General features: G+C 27.8%; 1 protein-coding gene across 3 annotated transcripts in view; it reads left to right on the forward strand.

The window, feature by feature from the left end:
• Nucleotides 1-23992, forward strand: part of LOC135922640 (laminin subunit gamma-1-like) — a 128807-nt gene that overhangs the window by 40490 nt on the left and 64325 nt on the right. For all 3 annotated transcript variants that reach the window (XM_065457061.1, XM_065457059.1, XM_065457060.1), the window contains exon 2: nt 1922-2223. In XM_065457061.1, coding sequence (XP_065313133.1) covers nt 1922-2223 — 302 coding nt within the window. The remainder of the gene's footprint in view (nt 1-1921; nt 2224-23992) is intronic.

Genomic DNA, 23992 nt, shown 5'->3' on the forward strand with positions numbered 1-23992 from the left:
TGGACCATTGAAATTATTATACAATACATTCAAATGTTTAAATGCAACTACATTTAAAAATATTTTTTTTCAGTAAAATATGAAATTCTGCTCTTTTTATATCTTTGATTCAAATCACCCCGTTATCCTTGGTATTTGCATTTGCATCAACATTCTTCTCCAAGGACTAATTCTTCTTTTGCCCTTCATCTTAACATACTTGGGTTGGCATCAAAGATTCTGCAAAGGGAACGGACAGAATTTTAAAAAAATTTAACGGGCAGGGCCGAGCATTTGATACATAACAAATTTCAGGCCCCGAACAATTTATACAAAAAAATTAGAACTTTTTTTCATAATATTTTAACAAGCCAACTTAGGAATGGAATTTTTATATATTTTTTTTAATTTAAAATATTAAATTTATAAATAATATAAAATCACAAAAAAATAAAAAGTTATTGATGATATGATCCAATTATAAATACACTATACAGATGTCAAACACACTTGATTTATAATACAGTTGCTGTAGAAATAGATAGCCAGCAGCCTAAGAGCCTTAATTGATACTGGGAAAAAATTAAATATAAATATTAAAAATGTGATGGCCGAAAATTTGTATAAAAATTTAATGGGATGGGGCCAACTTTTTGTAAAATTTTAGCTGGTCGAGAAACTTTTGTTACAATTTTTAACGGGCCGGGCTTTGCAAATTTCTAGTTGGCTAATTATTTTAGTCAATCGTCATTTTTAGCCTACGCATTTCGTCATTCTTAGCCTACGCATTCTCATTCCATATCAACTATTTCGACTTATGTGACATCTCTCCCTTCTATTCTTGAATCTGGCTTGGGATGGACCTGAAACTATAAATCGATCCGCGGTGTTGGTCTAGGCGATTTCTTTAGCATTAACTTCCACAAACCTCGCTACTGGGTGGCTTGTGCTTGCGATCTGTGCAATCCTATTTGCCTTGAGAATGATGTCAATACTTGAGAAGCTGCCAAATTAAATATCTTCCATTTTCTTTACATTTTTTTAATTTTATAATTTTATCACATATTTAAAATTAGTTAAAATTATAAGCGTTTTTTTGCTCTTTTACGATCAACATGAATTATGATGATGATTAACGTTTAATCCTTTCCTTTACCAGTCACTTTTTGTTATATAATAATAATAATAAATATTGATTTTTTAAACTAATCGAAAATCGTTATATATTATCTTTTTCGTTCCCCCTAATTTAATCCCTAATAACCTATTTGATAAAAGATTGTGTTATAAGTAGACCTGGGCGTCGATGAAAAAATTATTTGCTATGGCGTTTTACTTTAAGACTATCGTCGATCGGTAGCGTGCTAATTTTCATGAAGCCGTTCATATTGACGGCGACACGTGCCGAAATTTCTTAACTTAAAAAATTATTTTTTTCATGAACACTTACATTAATAATTTATTTTAATCAACTTTTGCTAAATAAAATTTATTAGATATAATTATTTAGAGATCAAAGCCCGGTTTTGACCTATTAGCAATTTTTGCACAAGTTGTCCAGTCTGGCCCGTTAAATTTTATGAAAAGTCCACCCCGGCCTTTAAATTATTTTGTACAAATTTTCCGGCCATTACATTTTTTGATATCTGTATGAGACTGAAGCTCTTTTAATTAAAAATAGTTTTCCCTAACATGGTATAGGCTAGATCTAAATCTGATTCGTCTATATGAGAAAACTAGGTTTAATTTGATTTTATATATTTATTTACCTTATTTTATATTCAAGTTTAGGAAAATTTTCTTTTATGAGAACTATTAGGTCATATTGATAATAATTCGCCACAATTCACTTTCAATTTTTAACCGCTATTTTTTTGAATAACATTCGTCGCAAAATAATATTGTTACGATTTCTTTAAAAAAATATACTTGCTCACTCTAGGCAAATCCTTCGACATAACTTACATCCGGCTCAAATTTCGGTCTCCCCGACCCGAAAGCTTCGTCATTTATAAGCGCACCCGACCTGAATTACCCTGGGAACCATACCAATACTACAGCTCTACCTGCATCGACACTTATTCTATTAAGCCTAACCAATATATCACTCGAGCGCGTGAACGTATGGCGATTTGCACTCCGGAGGTGAGTGACATTTCGCCCCTCACCGGAGGTAACATAGCCTTCAGCACACTAGAGGGCCGACCCAGTGCTTTCAATTTCGAGTTCAACCCCGAACTTCAGGTTAATATCCGGTTTTTAGTACTACACTAAATAAAAAAAATTGACTTATACCTTATAAAGGTTGATAAAATTAGATGACACTGATCTTTACATTAGTGATCTGCATCGGGCCTAATTTTTCAAGTCCGGCTCGGCCATAAATTTTTTAAAAAAAGCTTTGCCTGCCCGGCTCTAACCCGAAATAGTTTTTTAAAAAATTTGTCGGCCCGACCCGGCCCGAATTTATTTAAATATAGAAATTCATTTTTATAATTACTCAAAATAAAAGATATATGTTATATAGCGTCTAGTTTCTATAAATAAAATATTTTAGTTTTACATAAAAAATTTAATATAAAATTGATAAATTTAGATATATTTAACAAAAATTTCAAGACCCGGCCCGAATTTTTTTAAAAAATATTAGGCCCGACCCAGCCCGTACATGATTTTTTTTTAAAAAAATAGGCCCGACGGACCGTGACTAATTTTGCAGATCTTTACTTTACATATTATCTTAGTCAAAATTTCGAACTAGTGAAAAAATTAACCAATTGAATTCGCTTTTCTCTTGTTTGCATGAAAGTTTTTAAAAATAATCTTCGCTTTTTAAATTCGATTTTACAAGGAATTATTGATTATTTATACAAACATTTTTTTATCTATCATTACAATTATTGTAGTATATGTAATAAAGAGTTCATTTGAATATTCAAGATTACCAATTAATAATACGGATTTTTTAAAAAAATAGAATTTTTTTCAAAGGTATACTGTAGAATGTATATACTATAATTACCATGTACTATTTTTATGGTTGGAACTCCTGGGTGAAGTCTTTATAATCACATGATTTACTTGGATTTCTGTCAAGAATTATTTTTTATGAAATTATAACCCTATAAATTAGTAATTTATTTCGAACATATTATCTGTCTATGTATATCTAGTTTTGTTTGCATAAATATTTTAAACCCAGAATCATCCCTTATCTACAAGATAAACAAGGAGGAATGCAACAAAATGATATAGGGGTATATCTTGTGGGGTGTATCACTCCTCACTGTAGTAATTTGAGGTCTATATTACGTCACCTCTCTTAAGAAATTGTTACTGTAATTCTACCTTTTTAAAAAATCACACGATTTTCATTAAAAAAAATTTCTCATATGTATACGTCTATTTATTATGCTATGTAATGTATTTTTTTTACGATGCAATGGCTCTCGCTTTTATAAAATGATAATGGGAAGAGGTTTTCATTCCTTTTTTTTTGAATTTTTTTTACTGGCTTAAATTTGGGAAATTGAATGAAATTCTATCAATTAGCAAAAAATGTAATTTTGTCTAAAATTAGCAAATAAATAAGGAAATCTACATCTATAAATATTTTAAAAAAATTCAGGGGGATTGAGACCTTCTACTCCTAACGACGCTACCGCTAAAAACTAAGGATAATGTCGATATAAAATATCTTATTGTATAATAATTAATAACATGGATAAAATGTTGGAGTTAGAAATTGATGGAATCAATCATCTATTTACAAAATAATTGAACCTAAAAAATTGGTTAGATCATTTAAAAAAATATCTGGAGATAGGTTAGTAGTAGTCTATAAGTGATTAGCAGAGTTGTTAAAAGATACTTTTTAAATGGATCTAGATACAGATACATAGTCTCAAAAGTTATCTAGATACAGATACAGCGTCTAAAAAGTTATCAAGATACAGATACAATTTTTAAATGTATCTATATACAGATACATTTTTTATTATGGGTAATTCCATACCAAATCTATAACTTTTCGGCTCGACCTTTTTAATTTCGATAAAATTTTGTATACTGAGAGAATATCATTAGGAAGCATCGAATCCAAAATTTTAGCCTCCTAGTACTCATAGTTCCTGAGATATCAATGGTCAAAAGTGCCAAAAATGACGTTTTTTCGAAAAATGCGAGTTTTTATAATTGAGATAAGTTAAAAAATAATGATTTTAAAAATATAAGTTATATGTCAATTTATAACTCTATTAAGGGCCTTTTACTGAATATTAAAAATTTTTTCAAAATAATATTGTTGCGGTTTTTATTTAGTTATAAATTTTAAACATGAAAACTCCAAGTGTTTCGCTTTCCAAATTTTTTTGAATTTAATATTTTCTTATTCTCTAACCTTATATCTATTCATAAAAAAAATTTAAACTTGGGACAGCCATGGGTTTTTTAGTTATTGCGATTTAAAAAATCAAAAAATAAATATTATTTTCAAAAATAGATGGCGCTCTTTATAAAATTATTATTTTTTTTAAACTTTTTTCCATTTTAAACATAAATAATAAGATTTTCCAGCATTAATAATTTTAAATTTCGTAAAATTATTTTATTAATTTGTAAATATAATAGATAAATAAAAATTCATGAAAGATATTACTTATTTTCGGGTTTTCCTTAAATTTAATTGTTTTGACGCCATTATAATTTCGTTTTGCGATAGATTATATGTACGCCCAGTAGCCGTTGATGGGTTAACTATTGTTAAAATATTATTTTTTGGTATGTAAAGGAGATCTTGTGCCGCTGGATAAACAAAAGAATTTGCTGGTCCTTTAGGATGAAGAAAATTAATTTTTATTTCATCTCTAATTACATTCACTTCTTGTACAAATCTAACCACCAATCGTTATCATACACACATGTTACATATCCTCTAATCTCATCGATTAACAGATCCTCAATCAAAAGATCTTCACGTTGATATATTATATTCTCCACAACAAATGTCTGCGAATTAGAATATAGTTTAGTTTTGAGCTTAGTTAAACCAATCGGAAACACTGCGTGAATTTTTTGTGTCCCAGGTATTGAGATAGCTTTACTAATCTCTCACGTAGCCTCATCTCTTCTTCCTCATACTCTGGTATGGTGGCATAAGAAAAATTTATACCTTTTATATGCTCTTCCGCATATTTATAAAATTGTAAAGGTGTAATTATTTGATCAGTATAAGGTCTTTGTAAGCTTGCCTTGGCAACTAACCTTTTTACTGTGTCGCCTATGCCGTCGCAGGCACTTCTACCATGTGCCGTAGAAAAAAAATGCCATTCTGCTTGGACACCAAAATCGATTTCATGGTAACAAACATTGATGAAGTTTTTCCTATTTTTATATTGAGCTGCTGAACCATCAGAAAAGTAGTAAATTTTTTATGGTGGAGTGTCGAATTTTTTTTTTTAAAATTAATCAAATGCGATTGGAATAAATGGAATGAAACAGTATTATGAATTAAGGATTCCGATATTACCACAAAACTTAGGTTGTTAATTAGATTGCCTATTTTTTAATAAATTGAGAATGGATGCAGCGTAGCTTGCGAAGTTGTCCAAAGATAACCCTGAACTTCGTCTTGGACAATAAAGGAATAATTTTCTGAAAAGTCACAAATAATTAGATAGTGATTATTTTCTAAACTATTTTTAAGGTTATTGTGAAATGAACTTTGTTGTTCACAAATAAATGAATGGCGTATGAGAATATTCATTTGATCGAAAAATTAATCATTTATTATAAAAACTAATAATTTTTACAAGTTATCAATAAAGTAATAATAATAATAAGTAAGTCTATCAAATGATCTAAATAATATATTTTCATAATATTAATGCTGGAAAATCTTATTATTTATGTTTAAAATGGGGAAAAGTTTAAAAAAAAAAATAATTATAACAAAACGCGTAATTTTATAAAGGAGCGCCATCTATTTTTGAAAATAATATTTATTTTTTGATTTTTTAAATCGCAATAACTAAAAAACCCATGGCTGTCCCAAGTTTAAATTTTATAATGTTAGAGAATAAGAAAATATTAAATTCAAAAAAATTTGGAAAGCGAAACACTTGGAGTTTTCATGTTTAAAATTTATAACTTAAATAAAAACCGCAACAATATTATTTTGAAAAATTTTTTAATATTCAATAAAAGGCCCTTAATATAGTTATAAATTGACATATAACTTATATTTTTAAAATCATTATTTTTTAACTTATCTCAATTTTAAAAAATCGCATTTTTCGAAAAAACGTCATTTTTGGCACTTTTGACCATTGATATCTCAGGAACTATGAGTACAAGGAGGCTAAAATTTTGGATTCGATGCTTTCTAATGATATTCTCTCAGTATACAAAATTTTATCGAAATTAAAAAGGTCGAGCCGAAAAGTTATCGATTTGGTATGGAATTACCCTTATGCTCTTATAGGTTTGCATAAACCTAAATTAATATTATATTGTGAAAAGGTCATGGTAAAGCAATAGAACTTGTTGTTGCTTCCTCTTCTTCATCGATATAGATCTAAATAAATATATAAACTTAAAAATTTAGTTATAAAATAAAATTTACCATTTCCATATTGTAATATTAAAATTTGTATGGTTTATGGATAACTCGGACATAATATTTAAATTAATGAATATTTATATATATTTTTTATATATAAGTTTTAATATTTTATGTATATATAATTCTTTATTATAGTATTAATAAATATTAATATATATTACAGTCAAATATTTTTATTTATAATAAAAAAAGGGGTGTATAAAATGTATCTTAAAAAGTATCTAAAAACAGATACAGATACCTCTAAAAAATATCTAGATACAGATATTTTTCTAAAAAATCTATCTAGATACAGATACTACATTTTTATATCTAGATACTTTAACAACTCTGGTGATTAGGTATTTAGGATGCTTTATATTTTAACGTATATTTCGAAATCTCGAAATAGGATAAGAATGATAAGGTCAGTAAATTGGTTTTTATAAGAACAATCTCCAGTTTATAGGGAAAACAACTTCTGCAAATGACAAATCGCTTGATTTTAGGTTTTCAAGCGCTGATTTAGAATTGTTTTTATCTTCAAACAGGCGCGTACGCAGGAATTTGGTCTGGGGGGGGGATAATAAATTTTTTTAAGAAATATTATTGTTTTTTAAAAATATCAAGCATAAATTTATTAGAACTAATACTATTCCTAATACACAATTTTAATTAATGTGAATTATAAAAAAATTATATGTAAAGAATCACTTAAATGACCCAAAATAGAAATTTGAATTTTTTGAGCTTACACAAAATGTTTCTTAGGAATAATTGTTTTTATATGTTATATATTTACAATGTAAAATCCAATCTTCGTTGGGATTGAGCTAATTTTTCAATTATCTCACCCTTGCTTGTCGTCAAATGCCTATGAATATTCAAAATATCCAAACCTTTCAATCTACTTTCACATGTTGTACTTCTTGGTATGTTTTTCAGAGACCTGCAGGCCCGGCCCGTAGGCCGGGCAGTATTTTAATTTTTTTAAATTAACCCGGGCCGGGCATAAAAATTTTTAAAAAAAACACCCGGGCCGGACCTGAATTTTTAAAAAAAAACACCCAGGCCGGGCTGTATTTTTTAAAACAGCCTATATTTGAAATCGTTATTATTAGCTATAAAAAGCAAAAATAAATATAATTTATTTTTAAAAAATCAGGGCCGGACCTAAAAATTTTATTTTATAAAAAGCCGAGCCGGGCCTAAAATTTTTTTAAAAAAAGCCGGGCCGGGCTTGTAAATTTTTTAAAAAAACCCAGGCCGTGCCGTAAAAAAATCTTAAAAAAAAATACGGGCCGTGCCCTGCAAATGGTACTTCTGCAAGCCTCTGTTATTCTTCTTAAAAAAGAGAGTGTTTTCTCATTAGTTTACTAATGAGAAGAGTCTATAAACCCTTTTAATACATTGGGAATTTAATCTAAAATGTGTTTGAAATAATGCAGAGCATCCATAGCATTTTTTGGGACTATATCAACTATAGTTAATCTTATAAACATACTTATTCAGCTAGTAAGGCATCATAAGATACTTTAACATCTTCATAATAAAAATCGAACAAATATTTTTTTTCTATCACCATCTGAAAAAGGTTGGGAGGGTTATTCCATGTCAAATGAGCAAAAAAATTAAGATTTTCGGCCGACCACTTTCAATTTCGATAAAAAATTGTAGACTGGTTATTTATGTTCCCATTAGATTATAAACAAAATTTTAGCGCATTAGCAACTATATTAGCCGAGATAATCGGGGTTAAAGGTCCAAAAAACGTCTTTTTTTCCTTTTTATTGATGTCAAATAATTAGTTTTTAATTTAAAACTAAATATGATCAAATATTGAATCTAATATCAATAGCTAAGTTAATAATTTATGATTATGGCGAAAACATCAAAATTAATCTTTTATAAAATATGGGTCATCTTATGGTCAGTTGAAAACTTGAAATTAATATTTCGAAATGTATATGATCTCCGATTTTTAATTTTTTTAAGAAATATTATCCGTTTACTATTTTTTTAATAATTTCTTCAACAATTAGCATGGCTGGATATTTATTTTAAAAAATATTGCGATTTTTATACTTTAAAAAAAATAGATGGCGCTATATATAATAGTTTTAATATGTTTAAATTTATTTTTTAAAAATATTTTAATGTATAATATATCATAAAATTCGATTATATAACTTTGTAAACCTTATTCCCCTGAGATATTCGCAGGATAAAAAATTTTAATAATTTTTTTAATATTTCAATGTAAATTAAAAAATCCGACTAACATGCGAACAAAAAAGCAGTATTAAAGGAGTGCAGGAAAATTATTAAGGGAAAAATCGAAAATCATATAATTACCCGGCCTACCCCCCATCCCCCCTCCAGACTAAGTCATACCCATCAAGACCAAGAATGTTATAAAATTGTCATTAACCAGAAAATTTCAAAGATTTTTAAAAAAATTTTAAGCGATATAATTAACAAAAAATTAACTAGTTATAAAATTTTGGGTATCAAATGAATTTGAGCATTCTCTTTAAAATTTTTGATCAAAGTCTTTGAATTTTGAGCATATGTTTAACACTGAAAAAATTAATAAAAGTAAGTCAGCTGTTTTTATCTTTTCTTAAAATTATTAAAAATAAACTGATTAGCAAAATTAATTAGCGAATTTAATCGATAAATCACAGTTGCTAAAAATACAAATTGATTTCTTTAATATTTTTTCACAAACACCGATTCATATCTTTTACATATATAAAAGTAAGTCAGCTGTTTTTATCTTTTCTTAAAATTATTAAAAATAAACTGATTAGCAAAATTAATTAGCGAATTTAATCGATAAATCACAGTTGCTAAAAATACAAATTGATTTCTTTAATATTTTTTCACAAACACCGATTCATATCTTTTACATATAAATATTTTTACTTGTCGTTTAAAAATAAATAAAATTTTTTAAATGAAACCCTTAAAAGATAAGATAAAATGTTGCAATCCACTGAATAAAGTGAATCATAAAAATTTAAAAAAAAATTTAAGATCAGTTCTTCCATGGATGCTTAATATAAATAATCATTTATATCTTCAACAAAAAATATGTAATTCGTGCCGATACCAGTTAAGTAAAATTGGTCCACACATTCCCGAAGAATTTATATCCCCAATAACCCATAATCAAGATGCCTTTGAATCGATTAATGAAACATTACACAATATTGGAGAATCACCAATTAAAAGAAAACGTTTAATGGAGAAAAAATATCCTAAAAATAAAATTCAAAAGATTGAAAAAGCAATAAAGAGTAAGGTTTTAGAAATATCTGATTCCGAGATTGATAGTCCAATGAAAGAGGAAATTCTTATTATATTAAAGGATAACTTTGATAAATTATCAAAAAATCAACAATATCAAATTCTTACAATTTTGCCTCAAAGATGGAGTGTAAATAAAATTCAAAAGGAATTCAACGTAACATCATACATGGCAAGAAAATCTAAAATGATGGTAAAAGAAAGTGGAATTCTTTCATTTCCAAAACATAAGGCAGGAAAGACACTAAACGAAAAAACATTTAAACTCGTTAAGGATTTTTATAGTTCTGATGAAATAAGCCGACTCATGCCAGGAATAAAAGATTGTGTATCTGTTAAAGGCGAGAAAGAACCAGTTCAAAAAAGACTTATATTAAATAATCTTAAAGAAATATTCAAGATGTTTAAGGAAGAATACCCAAATATATCAATAGGATTCTCTAAATTTGCCGAACTTAGACCAAAAAACTGTATTTAGTTGGAGCTAGTGGCACACACACTGTTTGTGTCTGCGCTATTCATCAGAATGTGAAATTAATGACAAATGTAATAGCTGAAATTACAGCAGGAGAAGATTACTGTATAAATTCTTACAACTATCTATTGGCGCAAATTATTTGCAATCCATCTCAGCCAAAATGTTATTTAACAAATTGTGATCAATGCCCTGGTATAGAATCTCTTAAGGGACAATTATACCAATTGTTTCAGAGAAATCGTATAGAATATGTCACTTAAACAATGGATCACGGTGGATAGAACAAATCTTGAAACTATTATAAAGTCCGTTGATGATTTCATCGATTATTTATTAGAAAAAGTTCAAATTTTACTACGTCACTCGTTTATAGCTAAACAACAAAGTTTATTTTTGAAGAATTCCAAAGAAAATTTAAAAGATGGGGAATTTTTAACAATTCTAGATTATTCTGAAAATTATTCCTTCATTTTACAAGATGAAGTTCAGGGATTTCATTGGAACAACGTGCAGGCCACTATACATCCATTTGTAGCATATTATAAATCTGGAGAAGATTTAAAAAATATAAATTTTGTTATTATATCCGAATCATTAAACCATAATACTAGTGCAGTCTACCTTTACCCAAAAAAATTTATTAATTTCTTAACAGCCAAATTTAATTCTAAACCAGAAAAAATAATATATTTTTCAGATGGAGCCGCGTCTCAATACAAGAATCGCAAAAATTTTCTGAACATATGCCTTCATAAATACGATTTTAATATTCCTGCCGAATGACATTTCTTTGCCACTGCTCACGGCAAAAATGCATGTGACGGTATCGAGGGAACTGTCAAAAGATTAGTTGCCAGAGCTAGTCTTCAAAAACCAAATAAAAATCAAATCCTAACCCCATTAGAATTATATAATTATGCTAAAGAAAATATTAATGGAATTCAATTTGAATATATATCCAATCAAGAATATATCGAAGGGGAATTAGCCCTTCGCAAAAAATTTAATTCTGCGCTGCCCATACATGGGACCTTAAAAATTCACGGGGTTATTCCCATTGATCAAAATAGACTAAAAACCAAAATATATTCAAATTCTAAAAAATATAATATAAAACAAGTTTCGTTTTTAAATGAAAAAATTATATTTAAAAATATTAATGGATATGTAACATGTGTATATGATGATAAATGGTGGTTAGGATATATAATCGATAAATATGATACAAATGAAGAAGTAAAACTCCAATTTTTACACCCTTGTGGACCTTCAGCCTCATTTAAATTTCCGCTGAAAGATGATATTTTAGTGTTACCTAAATCTCATATTCTTTCGCTGGTCAATCCTTCTACTCCCACCGGTCGAACATATATATTATCCTCTGAAGAAATCTCACAAGCTAGCCAGGCTTTGTGTTCCTTTAGATGAAGTAAGATTTAATTAATTTATAAACTATCTTAATTAGGCTAAATTTGTGAAGATTTTAAAAATTTATGATCTGAATTACAAATAAATATATATAATGGACATTGTAATCGATTTAGTATGATATATATACATTAAAATATTTTTAATCAATAAAAAAATGAATTTTAACATATTAAAACTATTATATATAGCGCCATCTATTTTTTTTAAAGTATAAAAATCGCAATAAATTTTAAAATAAATATCCAGCCATGCTAATTGTTGAAGAAATTATTAAAAAAATAGTAAACGGATAATATTTCTTAATTAAATTAAAAATCGGAGATCATATACATTTCGAAATATTAATTTCAAGTTTTCAACTGACCATAAGATGACCCATATTTTATCAAAAATTAATTTTGATGTTTTTGCCATAATCATAAATTATTAACTTAGCTATTGATATTATATTTAATATTTGATCATATTTAGTTTAAAATTAAAAACTAGTTATTTAACATCGGTAAAAAGCAAAAAAAGACGTTTTTTAGACCTTTAACCCCGAATATCTCCGCTAATATAGTTGCTAATCCGCTAAAATTTTGTTTCTAATCTAATGGGAACATATATAACCAGCCTACGATTTTTCATCAAAATCGAAAGGGGTCGGCCGAAAAGTGATTGATTTGACATGGAATGACCCGGGAAGGCTTTTGTGGAAGTAATATTTGCAGATGTAAGTGCTGCATGATGAATTAAAAATTCATTTATTTGGGCTATAAATGTATCTGCATCTAAAATATACTCTTCTACTGATCCTATATTAATGTTTTAACGATGAGCTTGCATTGCTACAAGTCGAGGGAGACAAATATTAAACACGTATAGCTCTGCTTTTGACTCAACAATAAAATATGAAATTCTTCATCAACATTAGCCCTAATTTCCTTGAGTTCTGATAAAATGCTCTCCGCTATTCTCATCTTCTTAATCAAATCAATGTCATGTTTTTGAAAAGTAATACTTAAAATAGTTGTATAATTAAATAATACATTCTAATGAGAAATAAAATTTGGAATAAGCATTGAATCCAATAATTTTCTTGCTTCTGAGGAAATATTTCTTTCAGGCCATTGTGATATTTCAGTAATAGCAAATAATTGGCTCTTCTAACTCCTTAATAGCTGTTAGTGCTTGATGGAAGAGGCTCTATCTCGTTGGTCAAGGTAGCAATTTCTTTTTCCCTGTTGGACCAGAAGTTTCAGAAATAATTATTATTTGACTAGAAATTTGAAAATAGTAGATATATATTACGCCACTAAAAATTTGAAAATAATAAGTAAATACTACGCCGGAAAACTTGAAATCGAAATTAATTGATAAAATAACTTATGAATGTGATAATAAATGTAATAAAATATATATTTAATATGAGATACGAATAAATGTTAACAAATATAAATTAATATAAACAATAATATTTTTGAATAATATATCCGGCATCTGCATTTTTTGGCTTGGGGGGGGATTTGTCCCCCTGCCCCCACCCCTCGCTGCGTACGCCAATGTCTTCAAAAGATAATTGTTAAGCTGGTGCATTTACTTTAATTTTAATATGATATGCGCATTTATTTATTAAAACAAAAATTCTTTGATCACCTTTATTATTTAACAAAAGAAGAAAAACTAACATCAATATAATATGAATATAATTGTCTATTTATTAAACTTACTTTATATGTAAAAATAATTCAATCAATTTACATATATATATTATATATTAATTTTATCCACTTCAGGGAATTATATCAAAAGTATCAAATCATTCCAAAATGTTAATGAGTAATAAACCTAATTTAAATAAATGTTATTTTATATGATGATTATCTCAACATATACCCCCTTTTTAAAAATAAAGACTTCATTTTACCACAGGAAATTAGGTCTCTTTCCTTAAATTTGACTCCTTTATTTAATGAAGGTTGTTCACCCTTCCTAATTTTGTCGCCTTTCTCTCTCACCAACTTTTATCTATCAACACTTGAACCCCAAACTTTTTATGCCCTTGTCTCTTCGGTTTGTTCATCTTTCTTGATTTCTCAACCGTCTTTTCCTTTGTCCTTAAAGAGGATTAAATATCGTTTAGCTAGTTTTAGTTTGGTTTTCTTTGTTCTCGTTTGCAGTTAAACTTTTGTACTGTTCTGCTATCCTTCCAACTAAGTCGCTATACATTGATCGTCCAAAAGAGGGGTAGGCTTAGGGCGAATCTGGTCTTCGTCATCTTGAGAAGAGGTTGCTTCTTCCAAGCCTTGCGAGATTGGTACTTTATTACTTTGCTTGATTTTGTTAGTGTGATGCGCTATTTCTTCATCTAAACGATTCAGTTTTTCTTCATTTGTTTCAAGCTTTTTAAATCTGTTTTATAGTAGTCGGACTCTACTTCGTTCTCTATAACGTTTACATCGACATCAAGTGAATACTGCTACTGTTACCGCCATTTTTGAGGTGGGCATCTTTCGTAGCGTCGATTAGCTGTTCCCGCATCACCTCCTTCGTTATTTATTTCTCCTCCCCAGCTAACATCGCAAGGCTTAAAACGTTCTCCTTATCATACTTGCTACTCTCTACTAGCATCGTGGGGGTGATTCGTGATCGTTTTCCTTCATTTGCCCTTGGTAGGCAGCAAATTTGTCATGTAGATCATCTATTACCTTATTCACGTATGCCCTACCTCTTTCACTGGCATTTTAGCATCCAATACGTCCGTCAGAATTTCCTTCAATGTTTTATAGAGTATTAAGCCGAATTCTTTCTATGTCAACCGAGAAATACTATCGAGGTGGATTTTTTTGGTAATGCGATTACATGCGCTTTCTTTGTCTCTTTTAACTTGATTTTTTTAAAGGTGGATACGCATTCTAGTTGCATGGCATATGACTTTTAGATATAATCTATTTCATAGATTCCGAATGGAAGAACTTCAATATGTAATATATCCCCACTTACTTATATATTGGTGAAAGATCATTCAATTTTGGTGCTATACATTTGACATAATGATGGAAGATTTCCTTATATTTCTTCTCAAGAATCAATCATCAAATCGGCTTCTTGTCTTCAGAGTCCAGTCATCTGAATCAATTACACTCAAAATTATTATAGTATAATATAAGAAATACTAATTTATTAATTAATTTATTATTCACATGTCACATAATCTTCATTAGGTGAATCACTTACCTGAGAATTCTTACTATTTACCAGTTTTTATATTTACTTGGATATTTATTGAACTGTTATGTCATTTGATAAATTTTCAATAAATATTTTATCATAACAAAAATCTTCTAAATGCACAAAGTTAACATAAGTTAAACGTATATTATTAGAAATAAAAAATTCATTATTATTTATTAACTAGTAGATAGCCCGTCAAAAATGACGGGGAATGATAACTTTCTTCTTACTTTTATGATAGTTGTTTTACCTGTTATTTGAAAATAATATCCAATTTTTATTTATTTTTTTACCCCCTCCCCCTTCAGGCCAGGTTCAATCCATTAAAACTAAGTGTAAATACTATGGTTTGAGTAAAAATAAATTTAAAGCTTTTACTTGATAATACCAATATTATTTGTTAAATATTACTGATTACTTATACCTAATATAGGCGTAGCCAGAGGGGGGGACGAGGGGAAATTCCCCCTCTTCAGAAATTTATCACTTTTTGTGAATATCATTTTAAGCTAATAATAAATATCCCCCTTAATCCTCCTGCCACTCCCTGACCCCCAAAAATGTATGCATATACCTTAGATAATAATTTGAAAGAAAGAATGTAAAGTTGATATTTTTTTAAATGCTTTTTAAGAAATGGAATATAAGCCAAAGATAAGTCTTAAGACAAAAGTGAAATGTATTATAGTTATTAATTAGATCCATAAAATTAAAATAATATAATATATCTAATATAATTTTTTATTAAGTGAGTAATTTTAATTTATTTATCTTAATAAAAGTAAAATATAATTATAAAACTATTGAATTAAATCATAAATTAAATAAAAAAATTAAAGCACAATACAAACTAGAGAACTGCAATGTAATTTTTTCGCAACCCGAGCCCGAGCACACATTTTTTAGTCCAACCCGACCCGAGCCCGACCCGAATAAAATTTTGCAATTTAAGTTTTAATATTATATTAACCAAAAAAATTTTTATGTGTATTTATTCAGTTCAGCCACCTTAAATAAAAGTTTATTTGACTGCCATAATCTATTCAAGATATATATTAAGTTGCATTTTATTAAATTTGTAAAAAATATTATAAAACGATTAATATACAAGCTAATTTAAAAATTATAACGATTTTATAATACAATAAGCATCATTTATACGAATATAGATATGATATAAAAGTTAATAAATATATAAAAAATATAATGAACATATTATATTATATTGAGCTCATCAATATCATCAAAATTATCACAAAGTGAATAATTATGATATATAAATAAAGAGGCGTCCAGTTTATCTGGCTTTAAACGAGTCCTTCTCTCCTCAAAGGCCCTATCAGCAGCTAAAAACGCCCTTTCACTGCTAGCCGACGAAGCAGGGATAGCCAGGAATTTAAGAGCTAAAATACTTAAATTTGGAAACTCATAATGGTTTGTTTTCCACCATTTTAAAATATTATCGTCATCAATACATAATTTCGGGTCTAGGTATTTTTTTAGCTCGTCAACTTCGGTGCTAGCATCAGAATACGCATTGTCAGCCTCCCATAGAGAGAAGTCCCAAAACGTATCTACCACCTCTGTAGTTTCTTAAGAAAAAAATATTCATTAATAATATTAAGATATATATTTACTTTATTATTTTTTAATAAATAATTTTATTATTAATTTAATAAACCTTTATTTACTACTCTATCGGTTGAGCACGAGTTAGATGGTGAGTTGTTTAAAGACTTTTGCTCAATCACATCTCTGTTGATTTTCTCTGCATTAATCAACGTGTTGATATGTTGACACAAGTCTTTATAATGTTCCCGGGATAACATTTTCATATCCCGAAATTTTTATCACAAAAACGTCGAAATTTGGTGGAATAAATCTATTTTAAATTTATCCACCAATATTTCCCGGCATCTTAATGAAAGCTGGTTTAGATGATAGATTAAGCTAGGATTAGCTAAAAAACTCAATATTTTATGATAACATAAAATAACTTTATGAATAGTAGGTTTTAAATCACTCTCAAGTTCATCACTCGCAATTTTAAAAGGCGTCAGAAACTTGATCAGATCCCTCATCATTTTAAAATCAATATTTTCAATTCTAATCGACTCTCCTCTGGAATTGAGAATTTCCAATATGTCATTAAATTGATTGATCGATTCAATCATATTCAACCTACTATTCCACCTAGTCTCAACACGCATGTGGAGAGTTTTATCGAGGCGATTAACTAATCTAAAATGTAATGATATATTTTAATAAAAAGTTAATTTAACATACCCACTCTGTTTCATATACGTTACTAAACTTTTACAGTCATTAAAACATTAATTTATCTCCGAACAAGATTCAATATTTTTGTTATCAAAAGTATTTCTCAATACTGTATTTAATAGATGAAAAGCACAATTTAAACGCTTATGATTTTCAAAAGCTTTAATCATATTAGCTCCTTGGTCGGTAATAATTGGAATTTCCGATAAATAGGCCCTGCTGTATCCTGATACAAAGAATACATGGATTTTTATAAATTTTAATGAAATCAATACCTAACAAGGTGAAATTTCTAATAATTTCCTTTTTGATATTTTCCCCTGTTTTTTTTCCTCTTCAAATTTGCATGTAAACAATACAATTTATTTAGTTTCCAGGAATCATTTATAAAATGAATTGTTAGAGTTACATATGATATTTTTTTATAATCATCAGTCCAAAGGTCTGTGGTGGCTATAAAAAATTATTAATAATTTAACCATATTTTCATAAATTTGTTACCAGCACATCGACCCTTTTCATATATTAGTTTAATATAGGAAATAATTTATTGCGGATACATCAGCAGTATCTACTAAATTTCTAGAAATTGTTGTAGGATTTGGAATGATGCTTTTAACATCAATATTTCCATATATTGAACCAATTTTGGCAAAATATTGGCAACAATCAACAAAGCCTTCCCCGTGAATTGTATCAAATGTCTCAAATCACGTCCACAAAACATAGTAAGCACCTTTGTGCACTCTTTTTTCAATTTTGTACAACTTTTGAGTTTTTACGGATCAGTACCAAAAAGACTATCAATTGTTAATTGTTTTACTCTCTGCTGTTGTACTTGTATTTGTATATACACATTTATGTCTTTTAAGTTGATTTGTGCCTAAAATAATTTAATAAGATCATATTTTATGTATAAATATCTAACCTGTTGTTATTGAATTATATACATAAATAAATTTGCATATAATACAAATGACATAATTAATCTTTTCTTTATTTTCATCATATATAAATGAAAATTTCTTCCATACATCAGATTTTCCATTAAGATTCTCCCTTACTTCATACCCTTTTGTCTTAATCTTTTCACCAATTCTTTTTAATTTTGCATCCATTGAAATAATTTTTTTAATATGGCTGTGTCTAAAATCTAAAAAAAAATATTTAAAATGACTTTAATCAATTAGATTGAAATAAACAGAGTTGGGCAGTACTGCGAATACTTGTATCTAAGATACATGATCCCTTTATATCTTGTACTCAGTATATTTTGACATTTTTAATAAGATACTAATATCTGTATCTAAGATCCTTAATTCTGAAAAGAATCTTGTATCTTTTTCATTTTCTTGACAAAAGATACACAGATTCTTTTTAATATTCATGTTTTAAATTTTACATATCACAGTATACATCTTATTTTCTTTGAGAATCTTGTATTAATTTCCTAATTTTTTTCTGCCATATTTTAAAATATTGACAACCAAAATCAGCTGGAAAATTTACAACTCATATTAAGGTAGATAGATAAAAAAAATAATAATACCAAAACGAAATAAGTAAAGATTATATTTTATATATAAATGTAACAGAATATCATTACCAATTTTATATAATATTTTTTAATTTCTAGGATGATTAACATTTATGGTAGTGAAATTTAAATTATAGAAATAAGTTCCCCTGAATCAAATCCCAATCTTAAATTTTATATGGAAATTTTTTAAAACAAATGTTAAAAAAGACAATGTATAGGCTAGATAAATAATAAATAATTAATAAAATTTATCTTTAGTACATAAAATATGTCTTATCTTGTAATTCACGGGAAACACAATTTAGTGATAAAATTGTTTGGTATCCGGTTGTTAGGTTTATAAAATAATAATTAATAATGACATGACATGTTAATATGATTGACATTTTAATCCTAAAATGTGATAAATATTAAATAATATGATTTTATAATTAATATTATAAATTATACTGACTATTTAAGATATAAATATTATTATTTATTTTCGGGTCGGACAGCTTTTACAACCCGACCCGAGCCCGAACCCGAGAATTTTTTTTGATGTCCGAACCCGGTTGGGTCGGGCTACGGACAGCCCGTGCAGTTCTCTAATACAAACAGGGTAGATTCGGCCGTCCATCTCAAAAATTAATGAAACTTGGCATGTTAGTTATTTATGTTGTAAATGTTAATAAAATCAAAATTTTAGAGTGCTAGCTCTACTAGATCCAAAGATATACCCCTTCAAAGTCGAAAATCGCGAAGTGCATGATTTCATTAAATCTTGTTATTTTAAAAAATAGTTAAGATAGAGTTACAAATTATATATCATTTTATAGCCCTTAAAATTTTACGTTGGAAAATATAAAAAAAAATTATAAAATTTCTAGTGTTTTCTTATTTCCGGTAAAAATAAAAAATTAACATTGTTAGGAAGGGATTTTTTTAGGTGTTAATATTCACTAAAAATGTTTATTACCTTTATATTAAACGATTTAATAAGAAATCTCTATAGCCATTTTTGTTTTTTGAATTTTATTATTTTTAAAAATAAAAAAATGCAATATAGATGGCTTTATATTAAAAATTATTTATAATATATAATTTTTGATAAAAAATATGAATATGAATTTGTGATTAAAAAATCAATTGAGTATAACCAAAAATGATGTCCTGGGGCGATATGTAAGCAGGCACCCCTATGTAGATATGATTTTATTAGGACGCTATATTGTAAAATAAACATATTTTAAAATTTTATATACAAACAATATAAAAATAAATATTTCTTGTTTTAATCTTAATAATGTCAAATTAGTAGAATTTAAGATTGGGAGATTAGAACCATTGTCAAATAAAGAAAAGTTAATTATACTGGATATTCCCATAGAACATAATGTTTCGGTAACAAAAGTTGTAGTTGAGAATTTATTAAATACTTAAATATAAAGTGAAAACATAATCAAAATAAAAGAAAAATAAAATTAATAAAAATTAAAATTACAAGATTAAAAATTGAAATTACAAGATTAAAAATTAAGTTCGCAAAATCATAATAATAATTTTTCTAATATTCCCGATTATATATACTATTCATTTACATAGTGTTTAAACAACAAACTTAAATAATCTTGAACTTTATCTAATCTGAATAATATATAATTTTTTATTCATTTTTCTTTAAGTCATTTGAATATTACATCCTTCCACTTAGATTAGACCCACATTCTGCGAAAGACCAATAGTCGTGCATGTATTTGATTACTGCTTTCTTTTGCCAACTTAAATCTTTCTTGCCTTCGTCTGGTATTGATGAGCTCTTTATCTCTGTACGCACTGACTAACCTGATTAACTCATGCTTTTAAAAGATCCACGATTGATAGTCACCGATTATCGATACTACGTCTTAAATTCTCCTGATAAATTAATTTGGTCTTTTGCTTGAACGTTCTCTTGGAACTAATGATCATTGCTTTATCTCGATCAATGATGTGTGATGCTTGATCTGCGATTAACGATTGTTTTCACAAATTCTTGTTTCTATTTGTTTCTTATACTAAAGTTTTGATAAACAATTGGCTATAATTTGTCAACGATTAACGATTGCATCCTGGTATTGACCACTTGTTCTACCTAGTAGCTTGTCAATATATCAACTTCGTCTTAAGATCTCTTGTACGATAAAGATTTCTTTTATCTTTTGATCTCAAATAAAAATTCAATCTCTACGTGAGCTCGATTGCGGCATAAAATTTCTAATGACGAAAAGCCGTTTCTCTTTATGAAGATTTTTGGTTAATCCACAACCTATTATTATATAAAACGATCTTTTGTGACGAATTCTTTTTAGCTAAACTACTAATTCTATTCTTTTCCGAATTACGACTATTAATATTGCTACGATTGTTTTATTGCTCTCATTCTTTGTCTTAGTGTCGATAGTCATTTCATACATCCCCTTCCCCCTTTATTTAGAATTTCTTTTCAGAGTTAATTAGACTGAATTGTTAAAATTGCCCTGGCGCCTCTTCTCTCCAACATCATTGTCAAAGTTGGTCAAATTTAGGATTGGGAGATCCGTTGTCAAATAAAGAAAAGTTAGAACTAAAATAATATACTAAATCTTTGTTAAACACTTAAATATAAAGTGAAAACATAAACAAAATAAAATTAATATAAATTATAACTTAAAAATTAAGTTCGCAAAATAATAATTGTAATCCTTTCAAGTAAAATATTGGTTAATGATGCTTGGTACCTTAAGGTACCATCTATCAAATTTGAATTTTGTTCATTTTTCATTTGGATAGGCACTACCAAATATATTTATAATATATATTTGAAAAATGCTAATTGGAAAGCCTCTATGGCCTAGTAGGCAAGAGCTTGGTTTACTTATCCCATGGTCCCGGGTTCGAATCCCTGGAATGACCATGTTTTTTTTCTTATTCTAACTTGGTGGTTCCATCCTTGGGGGGATAATATATAGGAGGCCGGACTCGACCACGTGATTCCGTATTAATATATTAAATAATAATGATCTTATTACATTTTAATAAATTTTGGTCGGTATTTAGCAAATTAGGTTGGTATTTAGAATATTTCCATACATTCACTTGGTAGTAAGCATCATTAACCTAAAATATTCCCGATTATATATACTATTCATTTACATAGTGTTTAAACAACAAACTTAAATAATCTTGAACCTTATCTAATCTGAATAAATCTTTTTTTATTCATTTTTCTTTAACTCATTTGAATATTATAACAAATAATTTTGTGCTAATTAATAGAATTTCTTTAGACGATAATTCTGTCACTGTAATAGGATCTACTATTGTTATTATTTGATTAATGGGTAACCATATCTTTTACTCAATTGTGGGGTAAAAGAAGTATGGTTATGGCTCCTCAGTAATTTCATTCTTATTTAGTACTGTAGCTAACCACCAAAAATCGTCATAAACACATGTTACGAATCCTTTAATATCGGCAAAAGACAAATTATCGGCATTTGAGATATTGTTAATTTGAAAGTCCTCTGCATATTAAAATATTTTTGATTTAGGCTTACTTAAACTCGAAGGAAATACAGCATGCATTTCCTGAGTTCCTGGAATGGGACGAGCTAAATTGAATCTTTCTCATAGTTTAATCTCTTGTAAATTGTATTGTTCGTTGGTTATATATGTAAAATTTACTGATGGCATGTTTTACAAACTGATATAAATCAACTGGCGTTAAAATGTGTATGCGCTGAAGACTTGAACGTGCTGCTAATCTTTTTAATGTTCCGCCAAGGCTGTCACATGGACCTTTTCCGTGGGATGTAGCTGAAAAATGCCATATAGCTGCTACACCAAAATCTGATCATGATAACACAGATTTATAAAAAATTTCTGTTTTTATATTGCACAACTGATCCGTCAGAGCAGTAATATATTTTGTTTAGCTTTTTGCTGAATTAATTGGTCAAAATTTTTATCATTTTAGTCCGGTATAAATGTACTTGAAGTGACTCTGATATAGGTTTTTTATATTACCATTAATATGCTATCATAGGATGGATAGTAGCTTGATTATTATTTCAGTGGAATCCTTGAACAGCGTCTTGAATTTTAAATGCATAATTTTCAGAGAAATCACAAATTATCATATTCATTAGGTTGTAAAAAATGTTTAAGTTTTGAAATATATGATGATTGATTGGTAGCGATGATAGGAATAAAAAAATAAAATAAGCTGAAAAAATCGTTATTTTCAAATAATAACAATAGTAGATCCATATCAATGAAAAAATATATCTACAAATTATGGCCTTAGGAATTTCTATTAATAAACGCAAAATTATAATAGTTTGAATATAAAATTTTAAAATATATTTATTTTACAATATAGCGTCAATAAAATAATATCTGTATGGGCTGCCTGCTTATATATCGCCTCAGGACATCATTCTTGGTTATACTCAATTAATTTTTTAATTTTAATCACAAATGCTATTTATAAAAAATTAATATAACGCCATCTATATTACGTTTTTTTATTTATAAAAATAATTAAATTCAAATAAAATTAAAAAAACAAAAATGTCTATCGAGATTTTTAATTAAATCGTTTAATATAAAGGTAATAAACATATTTTTTATTTTTACCGAAAATATGAAAATACTTGAAATTTTTTTTTTATTTTTTCCTACGTAAAATTTTAAGGGCTATAAAATGATATATAATTTGTACCTCTATCTTAAGTATTTTTTAAAATAACAAGATTTAATGAAATCACGCACTTTGCTATTTTCGACTTTGAAGGAGTATATCTTTGGATCTGGTTGAACTAGCACTCGAAAATTTTGATTTTATTAACATTTACGACATAAATAACTAACATTCCAAGTTTCATTCATTTTTAAGATGGTTGGCCGAAAAGCTCGTTTTTTTGGTCGATTTGACGTGGAATCATCCTATATTTATTATCAAGAGCATTGATTAGTAAAATTTGTTAAAATATTATCTGTAATAGATTCTAACTGTCAAATTCTGTAAAAGTGGAATTTTACCTATTATTTTGTAACTAATTCTATATAATAGAGGAATATCAACTATATGTTTACTAACTTTTTATAAATAAATTCCTTGTTTGGAATAAATTATTACCATGCTTTTATATTA

This window comes from Gordionus sp. m RMFG-2023, chromosome 1 (assembly GCF_954871325.1).
Source record: "Gordionus sp. m RMFG-2023 chromosome 1, tfGorSpeb1-WG-v2, whole genome shotgun sequence".
NCBI lineage: Eukaryota > Metazoa > Nematomorpha > Gordioida > Chordodea > Parachordodidae > Gordionus > Gordionus sp. m RMFG-2023.